The sequence below is a fragment of the Betta splendens genome, chromosome 9 (assembly GCF_900634795.4).
Source record: "Betta splendens chromosome 9, fBetSpl5.4, whole genome shotgun sequence".
Lineage (NCBI taxonomy): Eukaryota > Metazoa > Chordata > Actinopteri > Anabantiformes > Osphronemidae > Betta > Betta splendens.
Window position 1 is genome coordinate 6,038,383 of NC_040889.2, and position 24,473 is coordinate 6,062,855.

The 24,473-nt window shown below is 48.7% G+C and overlaps 1 protein-coding gene across 2 annotated transcripts; it reads left to right on the plus strand.

Annotated features, from left to right (window-relative positions):
* The first annotated feature begins 12,514 nt into the window (after window positions 1–12,514).
* Window positions 12,515–17,644, plus strand: LOC114863098 (uncharacterized). Of its 2 annotated transcripts, XR_003787108.3 has the most exons (12): window positions 12,515–12,660; window positions 12,894–13,095; window positions 13,222–13,324; window positions 13,586–13,754; window positions 13,833–13,926; window positions 14,059–14,100; window positions 14,171–14,239; window positions 14,437–14,564; window positions 14,636–14,768; window positions 14,845–14,915; window positions 14,993–15,518; window positions 15,610–17,644. XR_003787108.3 is itself a non-coding variant. In XM_029163941.3 (11 exons), exons 2-11 carry the CDS (start codon window positions 12,894–12,896, stop codon window positions 15,209–15,211), a joined length of 1,230 nt encoding a protein of 409 aa, XP_029019774.1. In that variant the 5' UTR covers window positions 12,515–12,660; the 3' UTR covers window positions 15,212–17,644. The 2 variants fall into 2 exon arrangements, 1 of the variants encoding a protein (XP_029019774.1); XM_029163941.3 differs by having other exon boundaries at window positions 14,993–17,644.
* The last annotated feature ends 6,829 nt before the right edge of the window (window positions 17,645–24,473 follow it).

Below are 24,473 nucleotides of genomic sequence, written 5' to 3' on the forward strand. Positions count from 1 at the left end.
TGCTTAAACCAACTCTTTTCATCTGTTCTGGAACCGAAAACTCCAGGTTTGCAAACTCAGAGTAAATCAACTCAGAGTTTCGTTTTAACTCAGAGTTTGTTAAACCTCCTTCTTGAAACGGGCCCCTGGTTTGATTTCAGCTGTTTTCATAACTACAAAAAGGAGCAATGTTCAAACAGCTTCAGACTGATTCTAGTTTAACTCCAAACACTGTTTACATCAGTTTATTTAGATCCTGTAGTGGCAGAGAAGCCAACGAGCTGCTTCCTGCTTCCAACAGCTGAATGACGAGCGACTGGTCGGTCACCAGTGTTCACTGGAAAACTCAGAACACTGACAGAAAATCAGAAAACCACCACATTTCTAGACCTCAGTTAGTCAGAGCCACCGACTGTGAACTCAGTCGGTGGTACGTCGTGTCTCTTTTTTCCTCTACATTAACATAGAGACTTCTTTTTGTTGTGTATTGGCGGCTGGCAAACTTAGTAGTGCAGTACCGCCACCTACTGTATTAGATTTTGCAAGATTCATAACAATGCAGAAAATAAACTTTAATCTACCCTTTAACCCTGTGTCCACTAAACTCAATCACCGCTTTTTGTCCTATCTCCTTCCACCTAACAGCAACTCCAAATCCATCCCTGTGCACTACCAAACACCTTCCAACACTCCACTAGTTATAGCCCTACCCCTGACGCCCTGGAGCCAGTACCTCCTGACTCGCCTGCTCACGAAATTCATCCCTCACTTCCTCCCACTTTACCCGGTAATTCCCAGATGGTGAACTGCAGCCTTAACAATAATCTGTATTTTATCTATCTTTTTCACGTCAGATGTATCATTGACTCTCGCTTTGAAAGTCACCAACTTCTTCTTCTTAACCCACTCCCTCTTTTCCTCCTCCTGCTTCATTTTCTCAGTCTTCTCTCAAGTCTTTCCCTTCTCATGATCTCTACATTACTCATCTCCATTACTCACATTACTACATTATTCATCTTACCGCCTCTGCATGTGTCATACATGTGTCATACATACTTCCTAACCTGCTGCACTCTGACTTCCTTTTTTAAAACCTCACAACGCTGGAACGCTACGCTGTACTTTCCTCCACAGTTGCAGCACTTGGCTCCACCCTTAACCACACTCCCCATAATCATGTTCACCTTCACACCTCTTCCTTCTCTTACAGGCCAATGCCATGTGTCCAAACCCCTGAGTTATAACATCTCACTGGATTTAGAACAAGTGTCTTACTGAACGCTTAACAAAACCAATAGACACATCCAGAGGCAGCTCCACCACCAGCTCTGTTTCCCGTCTTCCCACCCCTCTTCTCATTCTCCTAGCCCCAATTACATTCTTCTGCTTAACGTGGAACTGCTCCACCAGTACATCCATACTGACCCCCACTGGGATGCCATTTATCACCACACCCCTCTCTTGCTTCTCCCCCACTCTAACCACCTCTGTAACTTTCACCTTCTCCATCAACAGATGGAGAAGTTGAAAATCCTAACCCGAATTAACAGATTGCAATCACTCAGTATCCTTGCATACATTATCTCTCCAATCTTGTTTCGCAAACATTTCGTCACTTTTATTTACTCCAACCTCTCCATCAAACCGCATAACCCTAATTGCTCCCTCGCGTCTCTCCACTTCCGCCTAACACAGAGACTCAGTAACAGTAATGTTGTTATACACTCACCTCAGCTTTTATTCTTCTTGGTGTTATATTCGCTCCTTCTGCTCTGTTCTCTCTAAATCAGGAGGTTAAACTTAGTCCCGTTTTGTTTCACTGGCTCCTCCCCTTCTTTACGACGTCATGACGTCAGGAGACCTTGCTTAAACCACACGTTGATGTCTGAAGATTCAACGCCTGTTCAACACTTGAACTAAACAGTATCTCAGTGTGGTGAAATGTTCAGTGTTTCCTTCAACCTTTTAGTTATATAATAAAAGGCAAAACTCTCTCGTCGCTGCACGTCACACAAACCTTCCTCTGCTATGAACTCATGCGTCAATGACTAACATTGTCCACCAGATGGCGACGTTTATACCAAAACACAATCAAGTTTCCCTGAAGTCCGACAGTCAGTAAGACAAAGGCAGAAGGATGACTAGAACAGCCCATGCTGGAGTTCTGGAGAGAAGCCTTTCTATCTGGATATATGAGGTTTTTATATAAACTGATTCTTGTTTATTTGATGAAGCCCTACAGAAAAGAGAAAGAAACATGAGACGTTTTAAACAAAAGATACAAGAGGCAGTGAATGTGGTTGAGGAACGGTCACATTCACGGGGATTTAAAGGTTCAGTGAGAAAAATCAAAACACTAATGTTCACCAGGAGGAGGAAAAAAAATCAGCGAAGTGGGGGTTTCACAAAAACAATAGAGCAAGTAAAACTACTGAAGTTCTTGTGAGTGTGGTTTTATTCTTACTAAATGTAGGAAGGAGCAGAGGAGCCGACTGGGAGAGCGAGAAGTCAAAGAGGAAATGTTGTCCATGGAGCAGCACCAGAGAACATTGTTGGGGCAGTGCGAGGGTTGTGGTAGTGCCAAGTGAATTAGCAACACCACCTAGTCTCAGAAAGGGCTGAGTTTGATTAACCTCACAGGTTTGCACCAATTATGTTGGGGATATGCGAGGAGCACAAATTATAATAATTGGATTTATAGCACCTGAGTGGAGACACCAATTATGTTTAAATTTTGGTTATTATCTTAAATCTATAACTATATGACAAAGGTCTATAGTTTGGCAAGTGAAACACTTAACTATTATTGATTTAATAATTATTAATTGAATTAATAATTACTTAATTTACAGGGCACCACCCTATTACCAGGGACCAATAACCAATTTGGAAAAGCCAATACAGTCTCAATTGTATTTAAGTTAGTTGAAGGGTGAACTCCGTACCATAGTCGACTCAATTTACCAGTGCTGTAAAACCATATACAAATAATCACAGACAATGACCAATTATATTATGAACGCTTTATTAAGCAATCAATATTAACTCTAGTATCAATACTATCTTGAATAACTCAGCAAAATTTTAATTTAATTTAATCCTATGGTGTGTTCGTCTGGACGTACTGTATGTGTATGTGCATTACCTGAGATAAGAGGTGTGTGTGTGAGTGAGTGAGTGAGTGAGTGAGTGAGTGAGTGAGTGAGTGAGTGAGTGAGTGAGTGAAGGAGGAGGGAGAGAGCGCCCCCCTTTAGGGGCGTGGTGAGGTGGCACAGCTGCGCGCGTGTTCGGTGAACCCTTTGAATGGAGCGCGCCTGTCTGGCACTCACAGGGAAAAATGCGTGTAGGAGTTTGAAGTGGGACTAGCGTGAATAAGGCTTGCGGTCTCACGAACAGGTGGGGCTATATTCGGTGATATAGTCACGTGATCACGGAAGCATGCAGTGGTTGAAACGTGCAGTTGGCGTGGTCGCAGCAGAAACAGAGCACCGCACAGTACCACAATAAAGCACTTAAGATAGCACAATCACAGATTACAACACTTTGATGTGCATCTCTTAGATTCACGCAGATCTATAACAGCGTTACAGTCAAGTGATCACGGAAATACACAGTGATCAGGTCGCGTGTTCCGGAAAAGGAAACAACACAACAATGAAACAATTACTGATCCCCTAAGAGTTCTACTCTGCTCAGACCTAAGAATGCCTCTGCCTAACTGCTTAATCCTGGTGAGAAGATCCGGCGTTGCGTGCGTGAGTGCGTGCTTGCGCTATTGCGGTCCGGTCCGGTCCAGGTGTGCGTCGCGGTGATCGCATCGTGATCAGCGGAGGCGGCAGCGGGGAGGCGGTTAAGCTGGTGGTTTCCTGCCAGATGGTTGGAAGTAGATGGGTGATCAGGCCCGTTCTCTGTGACGATGTCCACGTTGGTTCAGCTGCTGGCTGCGGTGGAGGCTCCAGGCGTGCCGGTGCAGAGGGAAGCTCCAGGTGGACGGAGAGAAGAAAGATCTGCAGTGGACTCGAAGGCGAGAAGACAAGGGGGACGGGACGAGTCTTTGGTCACGGCAGCTTTTATAACCGTGTTTTCGGTAACGCCAGTCCTATTGTTTGGTCCAATCAGGATGGCTGACGTCCAAGTTCCTCCTCCGTTTGTCGCTTGTATCAACGGGAGTTTGGGCGTCTCGGCGGGGGAGCCAGGTATGGGTCCCCAGCTTGGCGCCTGGTTTTGGCGCTCAATTTTGAAATCTTTTCGTTTTCACTCACTACTATCAGGATGAAGACTTTACATGCAGGCCGCAGTGCCTCCTTTGTCTGAGCATATGGGACCTTAATAATATTCTGTTAATAACAGATTATACAGATGAGGTCCCCCAACATCATTCTCTGCTAGAGTCAGTGAAAGTAACTCCACCATGGTTCTTTCTGCAAGTATATAAATGTTAGAATAATCTTCTGACAGAATCAGGCTGAGGTGATTCAAACACTGGACCTGGATCACGTTTCTCCAGACGGCTCCAAGGATCCAACCCCAGGAAGAACATCCAGCTCTACAAGCATCTGTCAACAGAAGATCATCAGTAGCTTCGTCCTTGTCACAAGCTGGAGATCAACTCTCCATCTGCTGACTTCAGAGTTTTACATGTGCATATTAGTGGCTGTGTGACAGACGCAGGGAGAGAATTTAACCTAGTCAATATTTTTATAGTAACATCTGTTTAATTCAAACAAGGCTCTACAGACAAAATCCAGAGGTTTGACCTTTAATATTTTATTAATAACACATGGGAGCAGATTCACTCAGTCCTCATTGTCTTTGAGCTGCTTCATTAACTACAACATGACAACGGTCAAACATTATTTCCTGTCAAACTCTAAAGAATGTTAACATCCATTTGTTCAACTCATGTAAAGACAACAACGCACTGACAGGAAAGATAAGGAGCTTTGTTCCTGCTTTAATAGTATAGTAGCATAGTAGCCATTGGAATGCTTGGGGCAAGACACAGACACAAACAAAGGCACCCCAACCTCGAATGAAAACAAAGACGGGGCTTAAATACCATACAAGACACAGGTGAATCAAATCATTAATTAGCGACAGCACATACAGAAAATAATGTCCTTATAAACAACACAAACAAGAGGTACGTGTAGGAGGAAAGCCGGAAACATGAACTCCAGCAGAAGTTACAAACACTGGGGCTGAGCTGACAGAAGGACTGAGCCGTGGGCCGAACCATAAATCTGCTGTTCAGGAGCTCCCACCTCCAGTCTGGAGCCTGGGAGAAGGTGTAACCAAACCTGATAGTGACCTCATCATCAACTTTAATGTGTTTAATCATCAGCTTGTAAGAAGGTAACAACAGAAACAATAGCTGAGTCTCTGGATTCATTCTGAAAGCAACTAAAACATGGAAGTGTCTTTTTTCTTTATTTATCCCCAAAGGAGCAGAGAGAACATCAACAAGAAACCAGCAACATATCATTAAATCCACATTAACAATGGGAATGTGACCAGAAGCTCAGGTGCTTCAATATCTGACAAACCATGCTAAGGTTGTTTTATGAGTCTGTGGTTACCGGTGCTATTCTGTTTACTGCTGTGTGCTGGAGCAGTAGACTGAGAGCTGCAGACAGGAACAGACTCAACAAACTCATCAGTAAAGCAAGTGACATTGTAGGGATGGAGTTAGGAAGTCTTTTCTTCTTGTGGCCATCAATTCATGACTTCATGACTCCTCCCTCTGAGATCTCTGTGATCAGACTCAGTCATTCTTAATGAATAATAATATATTACCATATTGTAATATATTACCATATTGTAACTTTATATGTATATATATGTATATACCACTCTATTCTCACCCTCCGCGGGTGGCCTCATTCACTTTCCAAGCTCGGGTCCTCTACCAGAGGCCAGGGAGCTTGAGGGTTCTGTGCAGTATCCTTGCTGTTCCTAGGACTGCACTTTTCTGGACTGAGATGTCGGATGTTTTTCCAGGGATCTGTTGTAGCCACTCCTCCAATTTGGGGGGTCACTGCCCCCAGTGTTACGATCTTTCAAGACTTCTCCAGTTCTTCTCTGAGCCCTTGGTATTTCTTTAGTTTCTCATGTTCTCATATGTCTCATATGGTATTGCCACATCCACCACCACGGCTTTCCTCTGCTCTTTGTCCACCACCACAATGTCTGGTTGGTTCGCCATTACCATTCTGTCCGTCTGTATATGGAAGTCCCACAGGATCTTGGCTCGCTCGTTCTCTACCACCTTGGGAGGTGGTTCCCACTTTGACCTTGGGGTCTCCAGTCCATACTCTGCGCAGATGTTTACTTCAGTTGGTTTCTTCAAGAAAGAAATGGCTGAGATGCGAGAACAAGGCTCTGTTGGAATGCTACTACTCAAGTAACCCTAGTCAGAGGGGTTACATGCAAAGAATGTGCAGTGAATGGGAACGGAGAAACCCACATTCAAGGCTGACGGCGAAGCAACTAGTAGGTCAGTGTTCCAACATCCACAAACGGCAACTGCTATCACAACTTGAGATTGACAAGGTACAACACAAATGCTACAGCAAGGGGGAGCCAGGACACCAGGTCAGAGGGGAGATTTCACCATCTCCCCAACCGGAAATTGTGTACGAAGCCCCAATGAGCACAGACACGCTAAGCGAGGCAGCGAAGCAGGCAACCCCGAAAAGACAACTACAACAGCTAAGTGAAGTACCATCAAAAAGTTTAATAGAAGATGTGAATGCAGCATTGAGAGCGATCCCTACCACAACAACAACTTCTACTTCCGCCTCTCGAGGAGTGCAAACGTGTTTTCTCTCTGCTCACACTCTGCTTTTGCTTGCAGTGTCCTTGTCTTGTCTTTTTCTGAGCACCCTGATCTGCTATTCTGGAATTACATTTTTGAACATGGAGCTAATCAACTGGTCACTCAGCGCATTGGACAAAATGTTTTCAAAAAGGAAAGAATCTCCGGGAGAACCACTCTGCCCCTGGGGGACTTTTGCCTCCGGCTACGTGCGGGACGCGTGGGATTCCTGGTGCCCCGTGTGTCTGGAGCCTCTGTCCATCGAGGATGCAGAGGATCTATTCATATTTTGGACTTGGATAACAGGATGACTCATAATTGGCTTTGGTGGTGCCCTGTTTTATCGGAAGATTGGAAAGATTGGAAAATCTATGGCCGGCTCATTGACGTGTCCACTGGCCGTGGAGCTGCAAATGCCGATGGGGGCCATGGTTACTCTGCTGACGGAATTACACCAGAGGTTGGCCGGGATTGAAGGACTGACAATTAACATCTCAGCTCGTTCGGATGATTTGCATCGGAGGATGACCCGGATTGAGGGACTGATCAGTAACATCTCAGCTCGTTCGAATGCCCGGATTGCAGGACTGACTAATAAGATCTCAGCATGTTCAGACAAGAGACTGAGGGATAACATCTGCAGACAGACTGAACACTTGGTGAATAGGGTGACAGCCTTGTCTGACATACTTGAGGAGATGTCACGGGTGACCCATGGTCCCACAAGAGGCGATGAAGCACTGAGTTTTGACCGATTGGAGTATTGACAGCCTTGTCTGACATACTTGAGGAGATGTCACGGGTGACCCATGGTCCCACAAGAGGCGATGAAGCACTGAGTTTTGACCGATTGGAGTATTGATCTAGACAAATTAGTCATGGATTGTTAAAATGTATTAGAATTGGCTGTGTATTACTCTGTCCCTTCTCCCTCACCCCTCCCTTCCCGGGTCCAATCTAGCTCACCAGCTGTGCCTCTATCTATCCTCTTCCCCTGTTGTGACTCCCTTCAAGGACAACTGTTGGACTGACCTGTAAACATCTTGGTCGGCCTCGGTCATACTTCTATAAACAACACCTCACTACACTGATGCAGAAACACACCCTCCCACCCCACCTTACAGTGTCACTGTCTGCTCTCTGACCTTATCTATCTGTCCTGATGAACCCATGAAAAAATTCCAGCAAGGTTTCCACTTGTACTGTGTGCCACTGTATGTGCGTGTGTTTTTTTATTGTTTGTACTGCAATTGCTTCCACTGTCGGACTAGCGCCGGTCAAGCTGGCTCCTGATGGGAATTTCCCCGCTGTGGGACTAATAAAGGCATTCTATCTAACAATCTCAGAAACCAATGAGCTGATATATGATGATATGATTCAGCATCAGGGATCCTAGATGTGCTTGGCTATAAGAGCAACCATGGGAGCCATGAGAAACAATAACGACCATGGAAACGAAGGTTGCAGGCAAAAATCAAGGCAGCTCGGAGGGAAGTGAGCAAAATAACAGAGGCGCAGAGAGGTGCAATGAAAAGACCGATGCCCAAGGTACAGGTACAGCCAGATGCCCATACCTGAAGCAAGCAAGCAAAGGCTACAAGCCTTGGCCAGCCGCCTAAAGAGATACACCAGAAACAACAAAGCCAGTACTTTCAATGGCAGGGTAATAACAGCAGAGCAGACCCACCAAGGCTGGAAACTGAACTGTACTGGAAACGTATATGGGAGAGGGAGGCGTCACACAACAGTGATGCACAGTCGCTGGTGGATCTGAGGGAAGACCACAGCAACCTCCCTGAACAGAATCCAGTGACTATCACAGTGGCAGACATCCAACAAAGAGTCTCAGGTATGAAAAACTAGAAAGCACCCGGCCCTGACATGATCCACGCCTACTGGCTAAAGAAGTTCACTGCAATCCATGAGCGCCTGGCAGCACAAATGAACCAGCTGCTAAGGGATGGGACTCACCCTGAATAGCTAACCAAAGGGTGAACGATCCTGATAATGAAGGATCCCTCAAAGGGTGCAGTCCCATCCAACTATCGGCCAATAACCTGCCTCTCCACAACATGGAAGCTCATGTCAGGCATCATCGCAGCTAAGATAAGTGGGCACATGGGTCAATACATGAGCGAAGCACAGAATTGCATTGGTAAGGATACCAGAGGAGCCAAACACCAGCTCCTGGTTGACAGAACAGTCGCCCAAGACTGCAGAGTGCGACACACCAACCTGTGCACAGCCTGGATCGACTACAAGAAAACCTATGACTCAATGCCACACACATGGATCACTGAATGCTTGGAGCTGTACAACATCAATAGAACTCTAAGGGCCTTCATTGCAAACTCAATGAGGTTGTGGAGAACCACCCTTGAAGCCAATGGAAAGCCACTTGCCCAAGTATCCATCAAATGCGGCATATACCAAAGAGATGCACTGTCCCCACTGCTGTTCTGCATTGGTCTGAACCCTCTCAACCAAATAATAAACAAGACTGGCTATGGATACCGACTCCGAAATGGAGCCACCATAAGTCACCTCCTCTACATGGATGACATCAAGCTGTACGTCAAGAGTGAGCGAGACATCGACTCGCTGATCCACACCACAAGGATCTACAGCTCGGACATCGGGATGTCATTCGGGCTTGAGAAATGTGGGAGGATGGTGACAAAGAGAGGCAAGGTAATCCACACAGAAGGGGTCTCACTCCCAGAAGGAACAATAGCAGACATTGAGGACAATTACAAGTACTTTGGAATACCACAGGAAAACGGCAACCTTAAACAGGCAACAAGGAATGCGGCAACAGCCAAATACCTCCAACGAGTAAGACAAGTCCTAAGAAGCCAGCTCAATGGCAAGAACAAATCCGAGGCAATAAACAGCTACGCCCTGCCAGTGATCAGATACCCTGCGGGAATGTTAAGGTGGCCAAAGGAAGAGATACAGACCACAGATGTCAAGACACGAAAGCTCCTCACCATGCATGGAGGGTTCCACCCCAAATCCAGCACCCTGAGACTGTACGCCAGCCGCAAGGAAGGAGGCCGAGGACTAGTGAGCATGAGAGCCACTATCCAGGATGAAACATCCAAGATCCATAAGTGCAATAACTTCAAGCTTCAATATGTATTTTTTGGCCACCAGATGTCACTAAATGATGATGTGACTGTATTGAAAAGCTTTGAGTAACGAAAGTTTTTTTGACACAAGTTTCAGTGCTTCAAAAAAGTGTCCAGGACCAGAATTGAGGGAGCAGGCAAGATATATGGAGTCAAATTAGGGTCAGATTAGATTTGTGTGTGCGTAAACCGATCTTTGCGCACGTAAACCGATTTGTGCGTGCGTAACCAAATTTGTAGTTGTAGACAGCGCCTGCCAGCAGGTAACAGATAAGTCGGAAAACGACAAGCGCTCCTAATTGTTCACAAAAAACACAACACAAAACACAAGTTAAACTCTACGCTCCTTCCATAGATCACTCTGTCACGGAGAGTGCACGCTCTAACAGAGGTAACATAAACCAAGGCATTGACAGGGACAGCTAACAGGATGTCACCCAGAAAAAACAACTCACTGGAAGTTGGTCATCAGTTCAGGTGGTCATCCTTTTATCTGGAACACCATTTTACGTTAGCCACCTGTTGGTGAAAGAGTAGTCTGTGGATGAAGAGCCTACTGGTACCTACCTACCTTTTAGGGTTATGTAATGTAAACCAAGCGCTTCATCCACAGGTTATTCTGTCGCTGAGAGCGCACGCTAACAAGTACCTGTGCCCACGATTTGTGTGTAATTTTAACACCCAAAATTATAAGTGTAAGCATGGTATAGCCCCATCAAGTCTACAAGTACAAATCTGGTTACACAGGCACACATTTGATTACGCACGCACAGATTGGTTTACCCACGCACAGTTTGGTTTACGCACGCACAAATCAGTTTACGCACGCACAAATCTAATGTAACCCTTATTTGACTCCATATGTTTTCTTTTTTAAAAAAAAGCCGTTCTCTAGGTACCTCAGCTTTTACTTTGGTGGAGACATCAAACTTACACAGACCTTAATGTCCTAAGGTTTGCATAAGCGAACAATCATTGTCTCTAAATAAATCGTTAGAGGCCGAATGATATGTGACTTGTTTCGAAGTCATGTGTCAAATTACCACCGAATCCCCCCCCCACTATTTAGTGTGTTTTTGAAAAATAAGCAGTACTTCACATAGGACAACTGACATTTGAAGGGTTAAAATCAGTTTTAGTTTTGGGCTGGTCTGAAGTTGTTTAAGTTTTAGAATGCCAAAATTGTACCAAAGGCGGCATGAGGGTTAAGGTTTGTTGATCATTTTTTTTGACACAGTACAGTATGTGTAGTCTGTACTTAGTGATAGTGACAGATTGACACTCTCCGCTTCATTGCATGTGACACACACCATGAAGTGTTTGTGTTTCTGAAACTGCTGTACACACCTAGAGACAGACGCTGACATCTGTTACCTGATTCTGAGACTGAGAAATTCACATTCCTTAGGTTGAGTCACACAGGCTCAGACAGGTACAAACACCTCATCGGTTCTCGATGAAGCCAGGTTCCAAACAGAAAGAACATGAGAAAGAAAACATCCAAAACACAGGCAGAGGTAACAACAGGGACTTCACTGTCTTTGAGACAGTGAATAAAACTGTCAGCATAATATGTAGTATGCAAAACATGTATATTTTAGCGATGGCATTATGCTGGCAGTATAAACACATGTGCGCACACACTGACAGTATGGCAAATGATTATTTGGAAATGATGAAAATGAAATGATTATTTACAGTGAGGTGAGGGGGTGGGGGTATGGACAGTGACTGAAACTTGTAACTTTGAGGTACAGTATGGCCAGTGACTTTGTTTATGGTGGTGGTTATGATGGTTTAGGGGAGTTTTTATTTAAAAACAACGGTTTCTGCACCGTGGCAGGTCTCACTCAAGTGATTTCTTTTTTTGCACAATATTTCTCCTGCTTTGGAAAAACACCCGCTCACAGGGCACAGATGAGGCATGCAGACATAGGAATGCACACTGCCACCGCGCTCAGTTCTGCATTAGGATAGAGAGCAGAAACAATGGGAGCATTTGCTTTTGACGTGTGTGTGTGTGTGTGTGTGTGTGTGTGTGTGTGTGTGTGTGTGTGTGTGTGTGTGTGTGTGTGTGTGTGTGTGTGTGTGTGTGTGTGTGTGTGTGTGAGTGGAAATTATGAATATTTTTAGTCTAAGCTACGTTTGGGTAGTGCTGATTTGCCTGTAAAAGCCCACACAAACACAAGTTATAAGATTCCCCAGGTTGCAGAAATTCCCAGGTTGGAGGATTTTCTAGGTCAGGGAGCCAGTCCCAAGTTCTCAGGTAAGACGATTCCTGGGTGGAGGATTCCTTACTTGGTGATTTTGATGGAGGTATGTTGCCTGAGAAAATAAATAAAATAAATAAAATAAAACTTAGGTCAGATCAGACCCCGGCCTGCCACCTTCCCACCATTCGCATCAGCCTATTGGTTCTGCTGAACAAAATAGCATGGCATCTATAGTTAGATTTAGTTACTATATAATACTATGAGGAACTCCATAAAAACGAGACGAGCAAACCACTTGCATCTACGGTTTTATTTGTCTAGCAGCTCAGTGCGGGTGCTGTGGGGAAAGTACAAGTAAAGCTCTTCAGCATCTGATCGTTTGTGGTTCAAGCATCGAGTCCTGTTCCAACCAACGTGTACCAATGCCAGGACTTTCCTGATCTACAAGTCAAAACCCGTCTTCTGAGGCTGAGACAGAGGCACAACCACCTCACACTGCTAGAACCGACTCATCTGAACGGTAAGACCTTGTTTGCGTTCTTAGGCTCATTAAACAGTTCGGGTCGAACCTCTGCCTCGTACAGACGCTGGCTGCTGGTCAGAGACCAGCTTCTCCTTAGTTTGACTGATTATAGCAGCACAGACACAGGATAAGAGGGATTTGAGTTTTGCACTCGCCTGCGCTGAGCTTCACTGACTTTTACGGTGTTGACTCAGCTTTGACTGTAGAATCTGGTGGTATGCTGTGTCCAGATGTTTTCAGCTAGAACTAGAGCCGTGGTGAAAAGTCTGGGAGCCGAAGGCGACCTCATCTACAATGAGAACATCAACGAAACCATCAAGATGCTGACGCTGGTCAAAGTCAAACAGAAGCGGTTCTGGCCGGTTGTGACATACACCATCATTGACCAGACCCTGCTGGACCTTCTGGAGGACGAGGCCGACGTGCCCCCGGGTCAGTACTTCTACATCAAAGCAGGTCCATGTGGTAGCAGCTGGTTAAACACAAGTTTGATACTAATTTAATAGTGTTGAGTCTTTCAAACTGTGGACGTTATGATCCGAATTCTCTCACCTGCAGATTACACGGAGGATGTTTTGACGGAGAATTTTAAAAACCACACGGGCAGATACTCGAGTCACTGCGCAGCTGCACAATATACTGTAACGAGGCCGAAGCCAAAGTGAGTCACAGCTTAGACGTTGTGGACAAAGCGTCAACTTTCAGCTTGAAGAAAAAGACCGTGAACATTGAACACCTGAGGAAAAACTGCAGCAACAAGTAGGTTTTCAGAACCAAAGTCCAGGAGACGATGCTGATGAGGAGCTGATCAGTTTGGGTTATGGTGCCGGTTCTGATCCGAGTATGAGCCACCCAGGAAACGTGTATCTTTGTTCTACACTTGTCTTATTGTGACAAAAAGGCTCTTTGTGCTTCTTCTCAGGAAGCTCAAGAAGAAAAGTGTAGAAATGCTGAAGGTGAAGAAATGTGAGAAGCTGATGTTCGTCTACCAGATTGTCTACAACAGCAGCAGTGTGGAGTTCTGTGGGAAAGTGGGACAGCACGCCTCCGTCTCCACAAACTTCAAAAGTTTCTTTAAGCTCAACGTGTTGGTGAGTGTTACAATCTGGATCTGTAATCTGAACGAGGATGACTCGGTGGTTCTGATCTGCTTCTGTTGGTTTCATCAGGACACTAAGGAGGAGGAGACAACTTTCACCGTGCCACAGGAATCTACGCTGGCTTATGGCCTGATGCAGATCAGCACGGAGGACGGGACTCTGGGTCAGAACCCCTGTATCTGTGCGAGTTTGCGTGTGTTCTGCACAGCGTCAATGCCAAAAATCTGTCTCTAATTAAAGTAGGTCCAAATGGAGGCAGATTCTGTTTCTGTAAATACTTTCTTTTTTTGTTCAGGAATTCCACCAAGAACCAGGAAACTGAAACAATACAACAAAGGTACGAAGTGTTTCATCACAATAAGCAAAAACATCTGAACTCTGTAATAACTGAATCCAAACTTGGTCAGGATGGTGGAACTTCAGCCAGGATGGGGAGGAGGAGGGACCCGGTCCAACTCTACCTCAGGTGAACAGAGGTTGGTTTGGAACCATCTGCTGCTTCAGAAAATATCTTTACTCTCTATGAAACGTAAATGCATGAAAGCATCAGTGGGCTTTGGGTTTAGTTTTGGATTCTGGTTCTGGTCAGATGTAGAACCAATATGTCTGCAGACTTTTGTAGCGTTTGAGGTCTGAGTGGGCTTCAAGTAGGAGCTAGTCCTGTTTCCTGCAGAGATCCAGATGAAGGGACGTGTGCTGCAGCCGCTGGAGGATCTTCCTGCGTCGACCCGTTCGGACTTGCTGAAAACGATGAGCGAGCTTTTGGAGGACAGACGAGCTCTGGCTTTGCTGGAACAAACGGTACGGCTGTGGTCATAAGAGTTCTGACACTCACTGGAACGGGTCATGACGTTCCTCCTGTCCTTCCCCAGCTGGATCAGGATGCCACAGAACCATGTAATACAAAATGTCAGCCCGTCTCATTGTTCATGGACCTTCTTGAAGCGTCCGGTGCCTCCACCTCTCAGAGAGACGCAGCTCACTTGCTGATCAGCGCCATGAACAGTGAGTTTTCCTAGCATCATTAACCAGCCGTGTGACCAGAACCGAGTCTTTAGAACCTGTTGTGTCTGACTCGCAGCTCTACCAGATGATGTTCCTGCTCGTTTGATCCGCTGCCATCCTGACGTCCTGACCATTCTCAACCAGCTGGTTGGTCTCAGCACACGCTCCATAACGGAGGACGCTGGTACCAGTGTCATACTGACCACATGTGTTTCTTTCTGCAGGTGGACGGTCAGATCCAGCTGGCAGAGCTGCTGCCTCCTCCCCTGCAGGAAGAGGGGGAGCTTCGCTGGGCAGCCCAGCTCCTCTGTTGCAGCCCCCAAATGCTGACAGAGCTGAGTGAGCAGTGGGACAGACCAGAGCTCCCAGTAGGAGTACTGCTGGAGGTGCTGGCTCTGGTTGTACGTGGACTGAGCTTGATGCAGCCCAGCATAGACCCGTAGAACTGTTTTGATTCTGTTCTGTTTTATTAATCAGGTTTATAAACACAGGTAGTGTTTTTTTTTTACTGGTTTCAGTTAAACTTTCCGTCGTTCTTTAGGACTTTTTCCAGATTCCCAGCAATAAACGTCTTGATGTTGCAAAGCGAGTGTCTGCCACTCAAACTTTCACATTCTAATGCACGTTGATACCTGCAGCTGCAAGAAGCATGACTCAGACAGAACCAGATGATCCAGATCGGGATCATGACACTGCAGCGCTTGATGCTCAGAGTCAGGTCTTCCTGCGCCTGGCTTTGATACGAACTAGGTGAAGCTGAAAAAGACCACGCCCATATGATTCCTACATTTTACTTTATTTATTACTATTAATGCATTATTTTTGTTGTGTTCATCACCAGCTGCTGCTTCGTGTTTCAGGTCTGAGGAACGTGGTTAATAGGAGTCACACATGAATCACATTACACAGACTCTACATCTCATTTGTCTGCCCTGTTTCCTGCCTCTATCTCTGAGTCCAGTCTGAAACGGTACTGGTTCTGCCCAGTAACGATGAGGTTGACCCGAGCCACTGTGGGCCCTGCGGCGGGGAGGGGCTTCGTGGGGTCAGTCCAACCCCCTCGAAGGCTGCATGAGGGTTAAACAGTGTGTACATGTTAAATATGTACAATCATAACCCAGGTCAGCTTCAGCAGAATGTTTATGAAGGTCAGAAGGTGAAGCAGTTCAGAGAGGTGTGGAGCTTCAGTCTCAGTGAGACATGCAGCGGCTGCTGGTTTGTGCACATGCTCAGTCACAGCGACGCCTGCCAACATGGCATGCAGCTCAAACAGCGACTTCAGCAGGAGAAATAAATACTAAGATCTGTCACAAATGTGATGATTTATGTTCCTTCATTGACCTGCAGATGAACACGTAAACTGATGCAAAGTGTGAATGAAAATGTTGGTATGTGGCAGAGCTTCCCTTACGGGCCTGTTCCATTACCAATCATGCTGGGACACGAGGGGCCTGGCAGCTCGAGGTAACGTTGACTGTCTGGCCCCTCCTCTCTGCTTTACGCGAAACATCATCAGATATTCAGCTCCGAGACAATGACACGGACAGATACCATTCTCCTGAATGTCTGCAACACAAAAAACACAAGTGAAGCTGATGTGTGGATGTGTGGAATGAAAGCATCAGTCTAGTCCTATAGTATGTTATGTTTGTAAGAGTCATTGAATCATTGTTTTGTGTGACCGGTAGAGTTGAGCTCAGAAACAGCCTGGGGAAAGAAGCTGACTCTGTGTCTGCTGGTTCTGGTGGTTCTGGTGGCTATGGCTTTGTCACACCTGCCAGAAGGGAAGCTAGTTTGTGTGCGGGGTGTGTGAGGTCAGCAGTGATGTTTGCTGCCTGTTTGTTGAATCTAGCCCAGTCCAGGTGCTCAATAGAAGGAAGCTCAGTCCCAGTGATCTTTTTCGCTGACCGGACCACTCTCAGTCTGTGTCTGTTCTGTTTGGTGGCTGAAACAAACCACACAGTGATGACGACAGACTGGATGATGGCTGAGTAGAAGATGGTCAGCAGCTCCTGGGACACGTTGAACCTCCTGAGTTGTCTCAGAAAGTGCAGAAAACTTTTTTGCTGACAGTGTCTATGTGAGGGGACCACTTCAGGTCCTGGGAGATTGTGGACCATAGGAACCTGAGTCCACGATAGACACTTTTATTGTGGATGCTGAGGGGGGCCAGGCGGTTCTTCCTAAAGTCCACCGCTATTGCCACAGTCTTGAGCGTGTTCAGCTCCAGCCGGTTCTGACAAGACCACTGAACCAGCTGCTCCACCTCCCGTCTGTATGCTGACTCATGACCGTCCTGGATCAGCCCACGACGGTCATGTCGTCTGCATACTTGAGGAGTTTAACAGATGGTTTCCCTGAGGTGCAGAAGTGGAGCAAGTCTGGATCTGTGAAATAAAAGCCTAAACACATCCTGACCTATGACCTACTACCTCCCAGGGGCGTGGCGACAAAGTTTATAGAAGCATAAATCCACATCCTCACTTATACCACATACTATGAACAGAACAGAGGCAAGGTATCTATTTAACATTAGTTTGTTCAGTATGTAATGTGGATCTCTACAATAACAAAACATGTGAGTGCTTTGTTCAGACACTGGGATAATGGACACACCTGACTTCTAACCCTGAGTCTGACAGACTGTTATTTACGGTTTTCACTACGTACAACTCAGCATCACTTTTTTGTCTCAAAAAAGTTTTTTCACTTCTGTTTCTGCTATTTGCATTTTTTCCATTCTCAGGTCTGTTGTGACAGCCATTCTCTGAATGTTGTGTAACACTCAGCAGTGGTGTGTCTGTGAAGTGGACTTAATGTCTCTTCATTTCTATCTTTGTTGTCGTGGAAATTTCTAATTAAAGAGGCTGATGGGAGACTTGTCTTTTTTTGTAATTTATTGTAATAACGGGGAAAAATAAAAGACAATGAGAAAAGCAAATCAAAAAGCCAGCTGGGGACATCAGAACATACATCACGTGTCACAGATTGTGTGCTGTCTAGTTCCGTTTTATTTTGACTACTTCCGGTTTAGTTCCTGTCTGTCTAGTTCTGTGTAGCTTTATGTTTCAGTCATGTTATCTCACCAGCTGCATCCACTTACCTATTAGTGTTGTATTTGAGGGTCAGATTTCATCACGTCATGTTCCAGTTGCCAGATTGTTGCATGTTGTCACCACTTTCCAGCGTCTTGTTTTGGTTGCCATTCAGTGCATAGAGATCGAATCCTCATGAACCACTGAGCAACTATGACACAGTTGGGCTGAAATCGACACATTGCTCGACACCATTTGACACAGAACATTGGCATCTGCTGGTTGCGCGTGAGAACTGCATCAGAGCAGACTGACCATCAAACCCTCACTGATACGTGGTTGTTCAGGATCACAGTCAATGTTTTATTGTCAAATAAAAGTGATTTAATCAAAGGTGTGTAATTGTGTTTCTCTGTGGATAATAATGTATAAGTAGCCTTGATATGGTAAATATGTTTGCTAGTCTGATGTTATTAGAGCTGCATTTGGTGCTTCTGCAACTCTGTTTATTACTACATTGAGGAGACATGTTTGTCATTTAGTTAAATCAAAATCAATTCATTTTATTTTTCCACAGAACGTGACTTTATCACATTCTCACCACCTCTCCAGCTTTGGAGAAGAGCCGTTTGCACGGCACTGATGTCTGACTAATAAGGATATCATATTGGAATTGCGACTTGTCAAAATTTTGTTTTAGTCTTTAATTACATTTTGAACTTGTCATAAATATATTACAGATATCTGTAATGTGAAACTTGTCTATGTTATAGATCATCTATCATCTTATAGATCATCTCCGGACCGCTTGACGGGTTTATAAAGCTCTGACGTATTGAAACAACCAGGCCGTTCAAACTGCAGATAAGCCGCTTGGCAGTCACGTGACGTATCAACGCCTCTCGCTCTCATTGGTCACGTGATTTGGAACGCGCTCGAGATTCTGCTTGACGACACTTCCGCTTCAAACCATCAACGCTGAGTCAAGTGGGAGGTCTCGAGTTGGACATCTCTACCAGTGCATGACCTCGTACCTGTCCTTGTTTCCTGACCCTGCATGCCTGTTCTGGATTTACTATTTTGACCGTTGCCTGCCTGACCACACTTTTGCCTGCTGTAATAGAATTGATGCCATTAAAACCAGCTTTATTCAAATTCTGACTCTCGTGCTGTGCTATCTGTAATGTGAAACTTGTCTATCTTATAGATCATCTATCAGCTTATACTGTAGATCATCTCTGAGCCGCTTGCCACGTTAATAAAGCTCTGACATATTGAAACAACCAGTCCGTTCAAACTGCAGATAAGCCGCTCGGCCGTCACGTGATGTATCAACACCTCTCGCTCTCATTGGTCACGTGATTTGGAACGTGCTCAAGATTCTACTTGATGACACTTCCACTTCAAAAGATCGATGCTGAGTTGAGTGGGAGGTCTCAAGTTGGACATCTCTACTGTGCACTGTGTCATGATTTGGGTTTTGTTTCTAGTTGTTTCCGGCTGTCACGCCATGTCCTGTTTTATTTTGTTAACTTCCTGTTATCAGTTCAGTTGTTCACTCCCTAGTTCATTACCCACACCTGTCTGTAATCAGTTAATCACTCACCTGTGTATTTAGTCACCTCCTGTTCCCATAGTCCCTTGCCAGATTGTCGAGTTTCCTGAGTTCCCTGAGTTGCCTTGTTCCCGTGTTTCGTGTTCCGTGACCCTCGTGTTTTGTTCCTGTATTGTCTTGACCGTGTATCCTGCCTGATCCTCGTTTGTACCGCCGCCTGTAAAAGAACCTGGACTAACTATCTGACCGTGAGTTTGCCTTATCCCTGCCTGTACTTTTGCCGAGCCCTTTTGTGTATGACCTGGACCGCCTGACTCTGCCTTATCAAATAAACCCGTGTTTTACTATCATTGCGCCTCCGTGCTGTGCATGTGGATCCGCCGCCTCCTTTGAGTCCTGACAGAACAATCTGGCCAAACTTGGACCCAGCCAGCACTCAGCCTCCGGTCAGGTCAGTGACTGTTTTTCCTTGCCTTTTTTTTTTTAACGGCGAGAATTATTCACCCGAGGTAGCATGGAGTTTACCTGCGCCGAGCTACCAAGCGATCTACAGACTTATTTTAAAATCCTCGCGGAGGATTACCGACGAGCGCGTAACCCGGAAAACCAGCGCAGCGCCGTGGAGGTGGCGATATTGACTTTGGAGGACGAGGACAGCGTGTTAGAGCGCCCCAGTGTTCGTCGCCTCTATGAGCGATTGTGCGCAAGGTTCGATGAGCTAAGCGACGCACTCCGCACCACGCCAGCGCCGGTCGCACCGCCGATGGTTTCGGTTTCCTCCTCCCAGCCCCGTCGGACCGTCGTGTCTGCACCGACCTGCCCAGCTCCATGTTTGTTCCGCTGGGAGGATTTCCTGCACTCACGCAGTCCCCCGTCTCCAGCCCAGCCGCGCGCTGTTCAGTCTCCAGTCCAGCCGCGCGCTGTTCAGTCTCCAGTCCAGCCGCGCGCTGTTCAGTCTCCAGTCCAGCCGCGCGCTGTTCAGTCTCCAGCTCAGTCGTGCTTTGCCCAGTCTCCAGCTCAGTCGTGCTTTGCCCAGTCTCCAGCTCAGTCGTGTTTAGCCCAGTCTCCAGCTCAGTCGTGCTTTGCCCAGTCTCCAGCTCAGTCGTGCTTTGCCCAGTCTCCAGCTCAGTCGTGCTTTGCCCAGTCTCCAGCTCAGTCGTGCTTTGCCCAGTCTCCAGCTCAGTCGTGCTTTGCCCAGTCTCCAGCTCAGTCGTGCTTTGCCCAGTCTCCAGCTCAGTCGTGCCTTGCCCAGTCTCCAGCTCAGTCGTGCCTTGCCCAGTCTCCAGCTCAGTCGTGCCTTGCCCAGTCTCCAGCTCAGTCGTGCCTTGCCCAGTCTCCAGCTCAGTCGTGCCTTGCCCAGTCTCCAGCTCAGTCGTGCCTTGCCCAGTCTCCAGCTCAGTCGTGCCTTGCCCAGTCTCCAGCTCAGTCGTGCTTTGCCCAGTCTCCAGCTCAGTCGTGCTTTGCCCAGTCTCCAGCTCAGTCGTGCCTTGCCCAGTCCAGCTCAGTCGTGCCTTGCCAGTCTCCAGCTCAGTCGTTGCCTTGCCCAGTCTCCAGCTCAGTCGTGCCTTGCCCAGTCTCCAGCTCAGTCGTGCCTTGGCCCAGTCTCCAGCTCAGTCGTGCCTTGCCCAGTCTCCAGCTCAGTCGTGCCTTGCCCCAGTCTCCAGCTCAGTCGTGCCTTGCCCAGTCTCCAGCTCAGTCGTGCCTTGCCCAGTCTCCAGCTCAGTCGTGCCTTGCCCAGTCTCCAGCTCAGTCGTGCCTTGCCCAGTCTCCAGCTCAGTCGTGCCTTGCCCAGTCTCCAGCTCAGTCGTGCCTTGCCCAGTCTCCAGCTCAGTCGTGCCTTGCCCAGTCTCCAGCTCAGTCGTGCCTTGCCCAGTCTCCAGCTCAGTCGTGCCTTGCCAGTCTCCAGCTCAGTCGTGCCTTGCCCAGTCTCCAGCTCAGTCGTGCCTTGCCCAGTCTCCAGCTCAGTCGTGCCTTGCCCAGTCTCCAGCTCAGTCGTGCCTTGCCCAGTCTCCAGCTCAGTCCGTGCCTTGCCCAGTCTCCAGCTCAGTCGTGCCTTGCCCAGTCCTCCAGCTCAGTCGTGCCTTGCCCAGTCTCCAGCTCAGTCGTGCCTTGCCCAGTCTCCAGCTCAGTCGTGCCTTGCCCAGTCTCCAGCTCAGTCGTGCCTTGCCCAGCTCCAGCTCAGTCGTGCCTTGCCCAGTCTCCAGCTCAGTCGTGCCTTGCCCAGTCTCCAGCTCAGTCGTGCCTTGCCCAGTCTCCAGCTCAGTCGTGCCTTGCCCAGTCTCCAGCTCAGTCGTGCCTTGCCCAGTCTCCAGCTCAGTCGTGCCTTGCCCAGTCTCCAGCTCAGTCGTGCCTTGCCCAGTCTCCAGCTCAGTCGTGCCTTGCCCAGTCTCCAGCTCAGTCGTGCCTTGCCCAGTCCCCAGTTCAGCCGTGCCTTGCCCAGTCCCCAGTTCAGCCGTGCCTTGCCCAGTCCCCAGTTCAGCCGTGTTTTGCCCAGTCCCCAGTTCAGCCGTGTTTTGCCCAGTCCCCAGTTCAGCCGTGCTTTGCCCAGTCCCCAGTTCAGTCGTGCTTTGCCCAGTCTCCAGCTCAGTCGTGCTTTGCCCAGTCTCCAGCTCAGTCGTGCTTTGCCCAGTCTCCAGCTCAGTCGTGCTTTGCCCAGTCTCCAGCTCAGTCGTGCCTTGCCCAGTCTCCAGCTCAGTCGTGCCTTGCCCAGTCTCCAGCTCAGTCGTGCCTTGCCCAGTCTCCAGCTCAGTCGTGCCTTGCCCAGTCTCCAGCTCAGTCGTGCCTTGCCCAGTCTCCAGCTCAGTCGTGCCTTGCCCAGTCTCCAGCTCAGTCGTGCCTTGCCCAGTCTCCAGCTCAGTCGTGCCTTGCCCAGTCTCCAGCTCAGTCATGCCTTGCCCAGTCTCCAGCTCAGTCAGTGCCTTGCCCAGTCTCCAGCTCAGTCGTGCCTTGCCCAGTCTCCAGCTCAGTCGTGCCTTGCCCATTCTCCAGCTCAGTCCGTGCCTTGCCAGTCTCCAGCTCAGTCGTGCCTTGCCCAGTCTCCAGCTCAGTCGTGCCTTGCCCAGTCTCCAGCTCAGTCGTGCCTTGCCCAGTCTCCAGCTCAGTCGTGCCTTGCCCCAGTCTCCAGCTCAGTCGTGCCTTGCCCAGTCTCCAGCTCAGTCGTGCCTTGCCCAGTCTCCAGCTCAGTCGTGCCTTGCCCAGTCTCCAGCTCAGTCGTGCCTTGCCCAGTCCTCCAGCTCAGTCGTGCCTTGCCCAGTCTCCAGCTCAGTCGTGCCTTGCCCAGTCTCCAGCTCAGTCGTGCCTTGCCCAGTCTCCAGCTCAGTCGTGCCTTGCCCAGTCTCCAGCTCAGTCGTGCCTTGCCCAGTCTCCAGCTCAGTCGTGCCTTGCCCAGTCTCCAGCTCAGTCGTGCCTTGCCCAGTCTCCAGCTCCAGTCGTGCCTTGCCCAGTCTCCAGCTCAGTCGTGCCTTGCCCAGTCTCCAGCTCAGTCGTGCCTTGCCCAGTCTCCAGCTCAGTCGTGCCTTGCCCAGTCTCCAGCTCAGTCGTGCCTTGCCCAGTCTCCAGCTCAGCCGTGCCTTGCCCAGTCTCCAGCTTCAGTCAGTGCCTTGCCCAGTCTCCAGCTCATCGTGCCTTGCCCAGTCTCCAGCTCAGTCGTGCCTTGCCCAGTCTCCAGCTCAGTCGTGCCTTGCCCATCTCCACTCAGTCGTGCCTTGCCCAGTCTCCAGCTCCAGTCGTGCCTTGCCCAGTCTCCAGCTCAGTCGTGCCTTGCCCAGTCTCCAGCTCAGTCGTGCCTTGCCCAGTCTCCAGCTCAGTCGTGCCTTGCCCAGTCTCCAGCTCAGCCGTGCCTTGCCCAGTCTCCAGCTCAGCCGTGCTTTGCCCAGTCCCCAGTTCAGCCGTGTTTTGCCCAGTCCCCAGTTCAGCCGTGTTTTGCCCAGTCCCCAGTTCAGCCGTGTTTTGCCCAGTCTCCAGCTCAGTCGTGCTTTGCCCAGTCTCCAGCTCAGTCGTGCTTTGCCCAGTCTCCCAGCTCAGTCGTGCCTTGCCCAGTCTCCAGCTCAGTCGTGCCTTGCCCAGTCTCCAGCTCAGTCGTGCCTTGCCCAGTCTCCAGCTCAGTCGTGCCTTGCCCAGTCTCCAGCTCAGTCGTGCCTTGCCCAGTCTCCAGCTCAGTCGTGCCTTGCCCAGGTCTCCAGCTCAGTCGTGCCTTGCCCAGTCTCCAGCTCAGTCGTGCCTTGCCCAGTCTCCAGCTCAGTCGTGCCTTGCCCAGTCTCCAGCTCAGTCGTGCCTTGCCCAGTCTCCAGCTCAGTCGTGCCTTGCCCAGTCTCCAGCTCAGCCGTGCCTTGCCCAGTCTCCAGCTCAGTCGTGCCTTGCCCAGTCTCCAGCTCAGTCGTGCCTTGCCCCAGTCTCCAGCTCAGTCGTGCCTTGCCCAGTCTCCAGCTCAGTCGTGCCTTGCCCAGTCTCCAGCTCAGTCGTGCCTTGCCAGTCTCCAGCTCAGTCGTGCCTTGCCCAGTCTCCAGCTCAGTCGTGCCTTGCCCAGTCTCCAGCTCAGTCGGCCTGCCCAGTCTCCACTCAGTCGTGCCTTGCCCAGTCTCCAGCTCAGTCGTGCCTTGCCCAGTCTCTAGCTCAGTCGTGCCTTGCCCAGTCTCCAGCTCAGTCGTGCCTTGCCCAGTCTCCAGCTCAGTCGTGCCTTGCCCAGTCTCCAGCTCAGTCGTGCTTTGCCCAGTCTCCAGCTCAGTCGTGCCTTGCCCAGTCTCCAGCTCAGTCGTGCCTTGCCCAGTCTCCAGCTCAGTCGTGCCTTGCCCAGTCTCCAGCTCAGTCGTGCCTTGCCCAGTCCCCAGCTCAGCCGTGCCTTGCCCAGTCCCCAGCTCAGCCGTGCTTTGCCCAGTCCCCAGTTCAGCCGTGCTTTGCCCAGTCCCCAGTTCAGCCGTGCTTTGCCCAGTCCCCAGTTCAGCCGTGCTTTGCCCAGTCCCCAGTTCAGCCGTGCTTTGCCCAGTCCCCAGTTCAGCCGTGCTTTGCTCAGTCCCCAGTTCAGCCGTGTTTTGCCCAGTCCCCAGTTCAGCCGTGTTTTGCCCAGTCCCCAGTTCAGCCGTGTTTTGCCCAGTCCCCAGTTCAGCCGTGTTTTGCCCA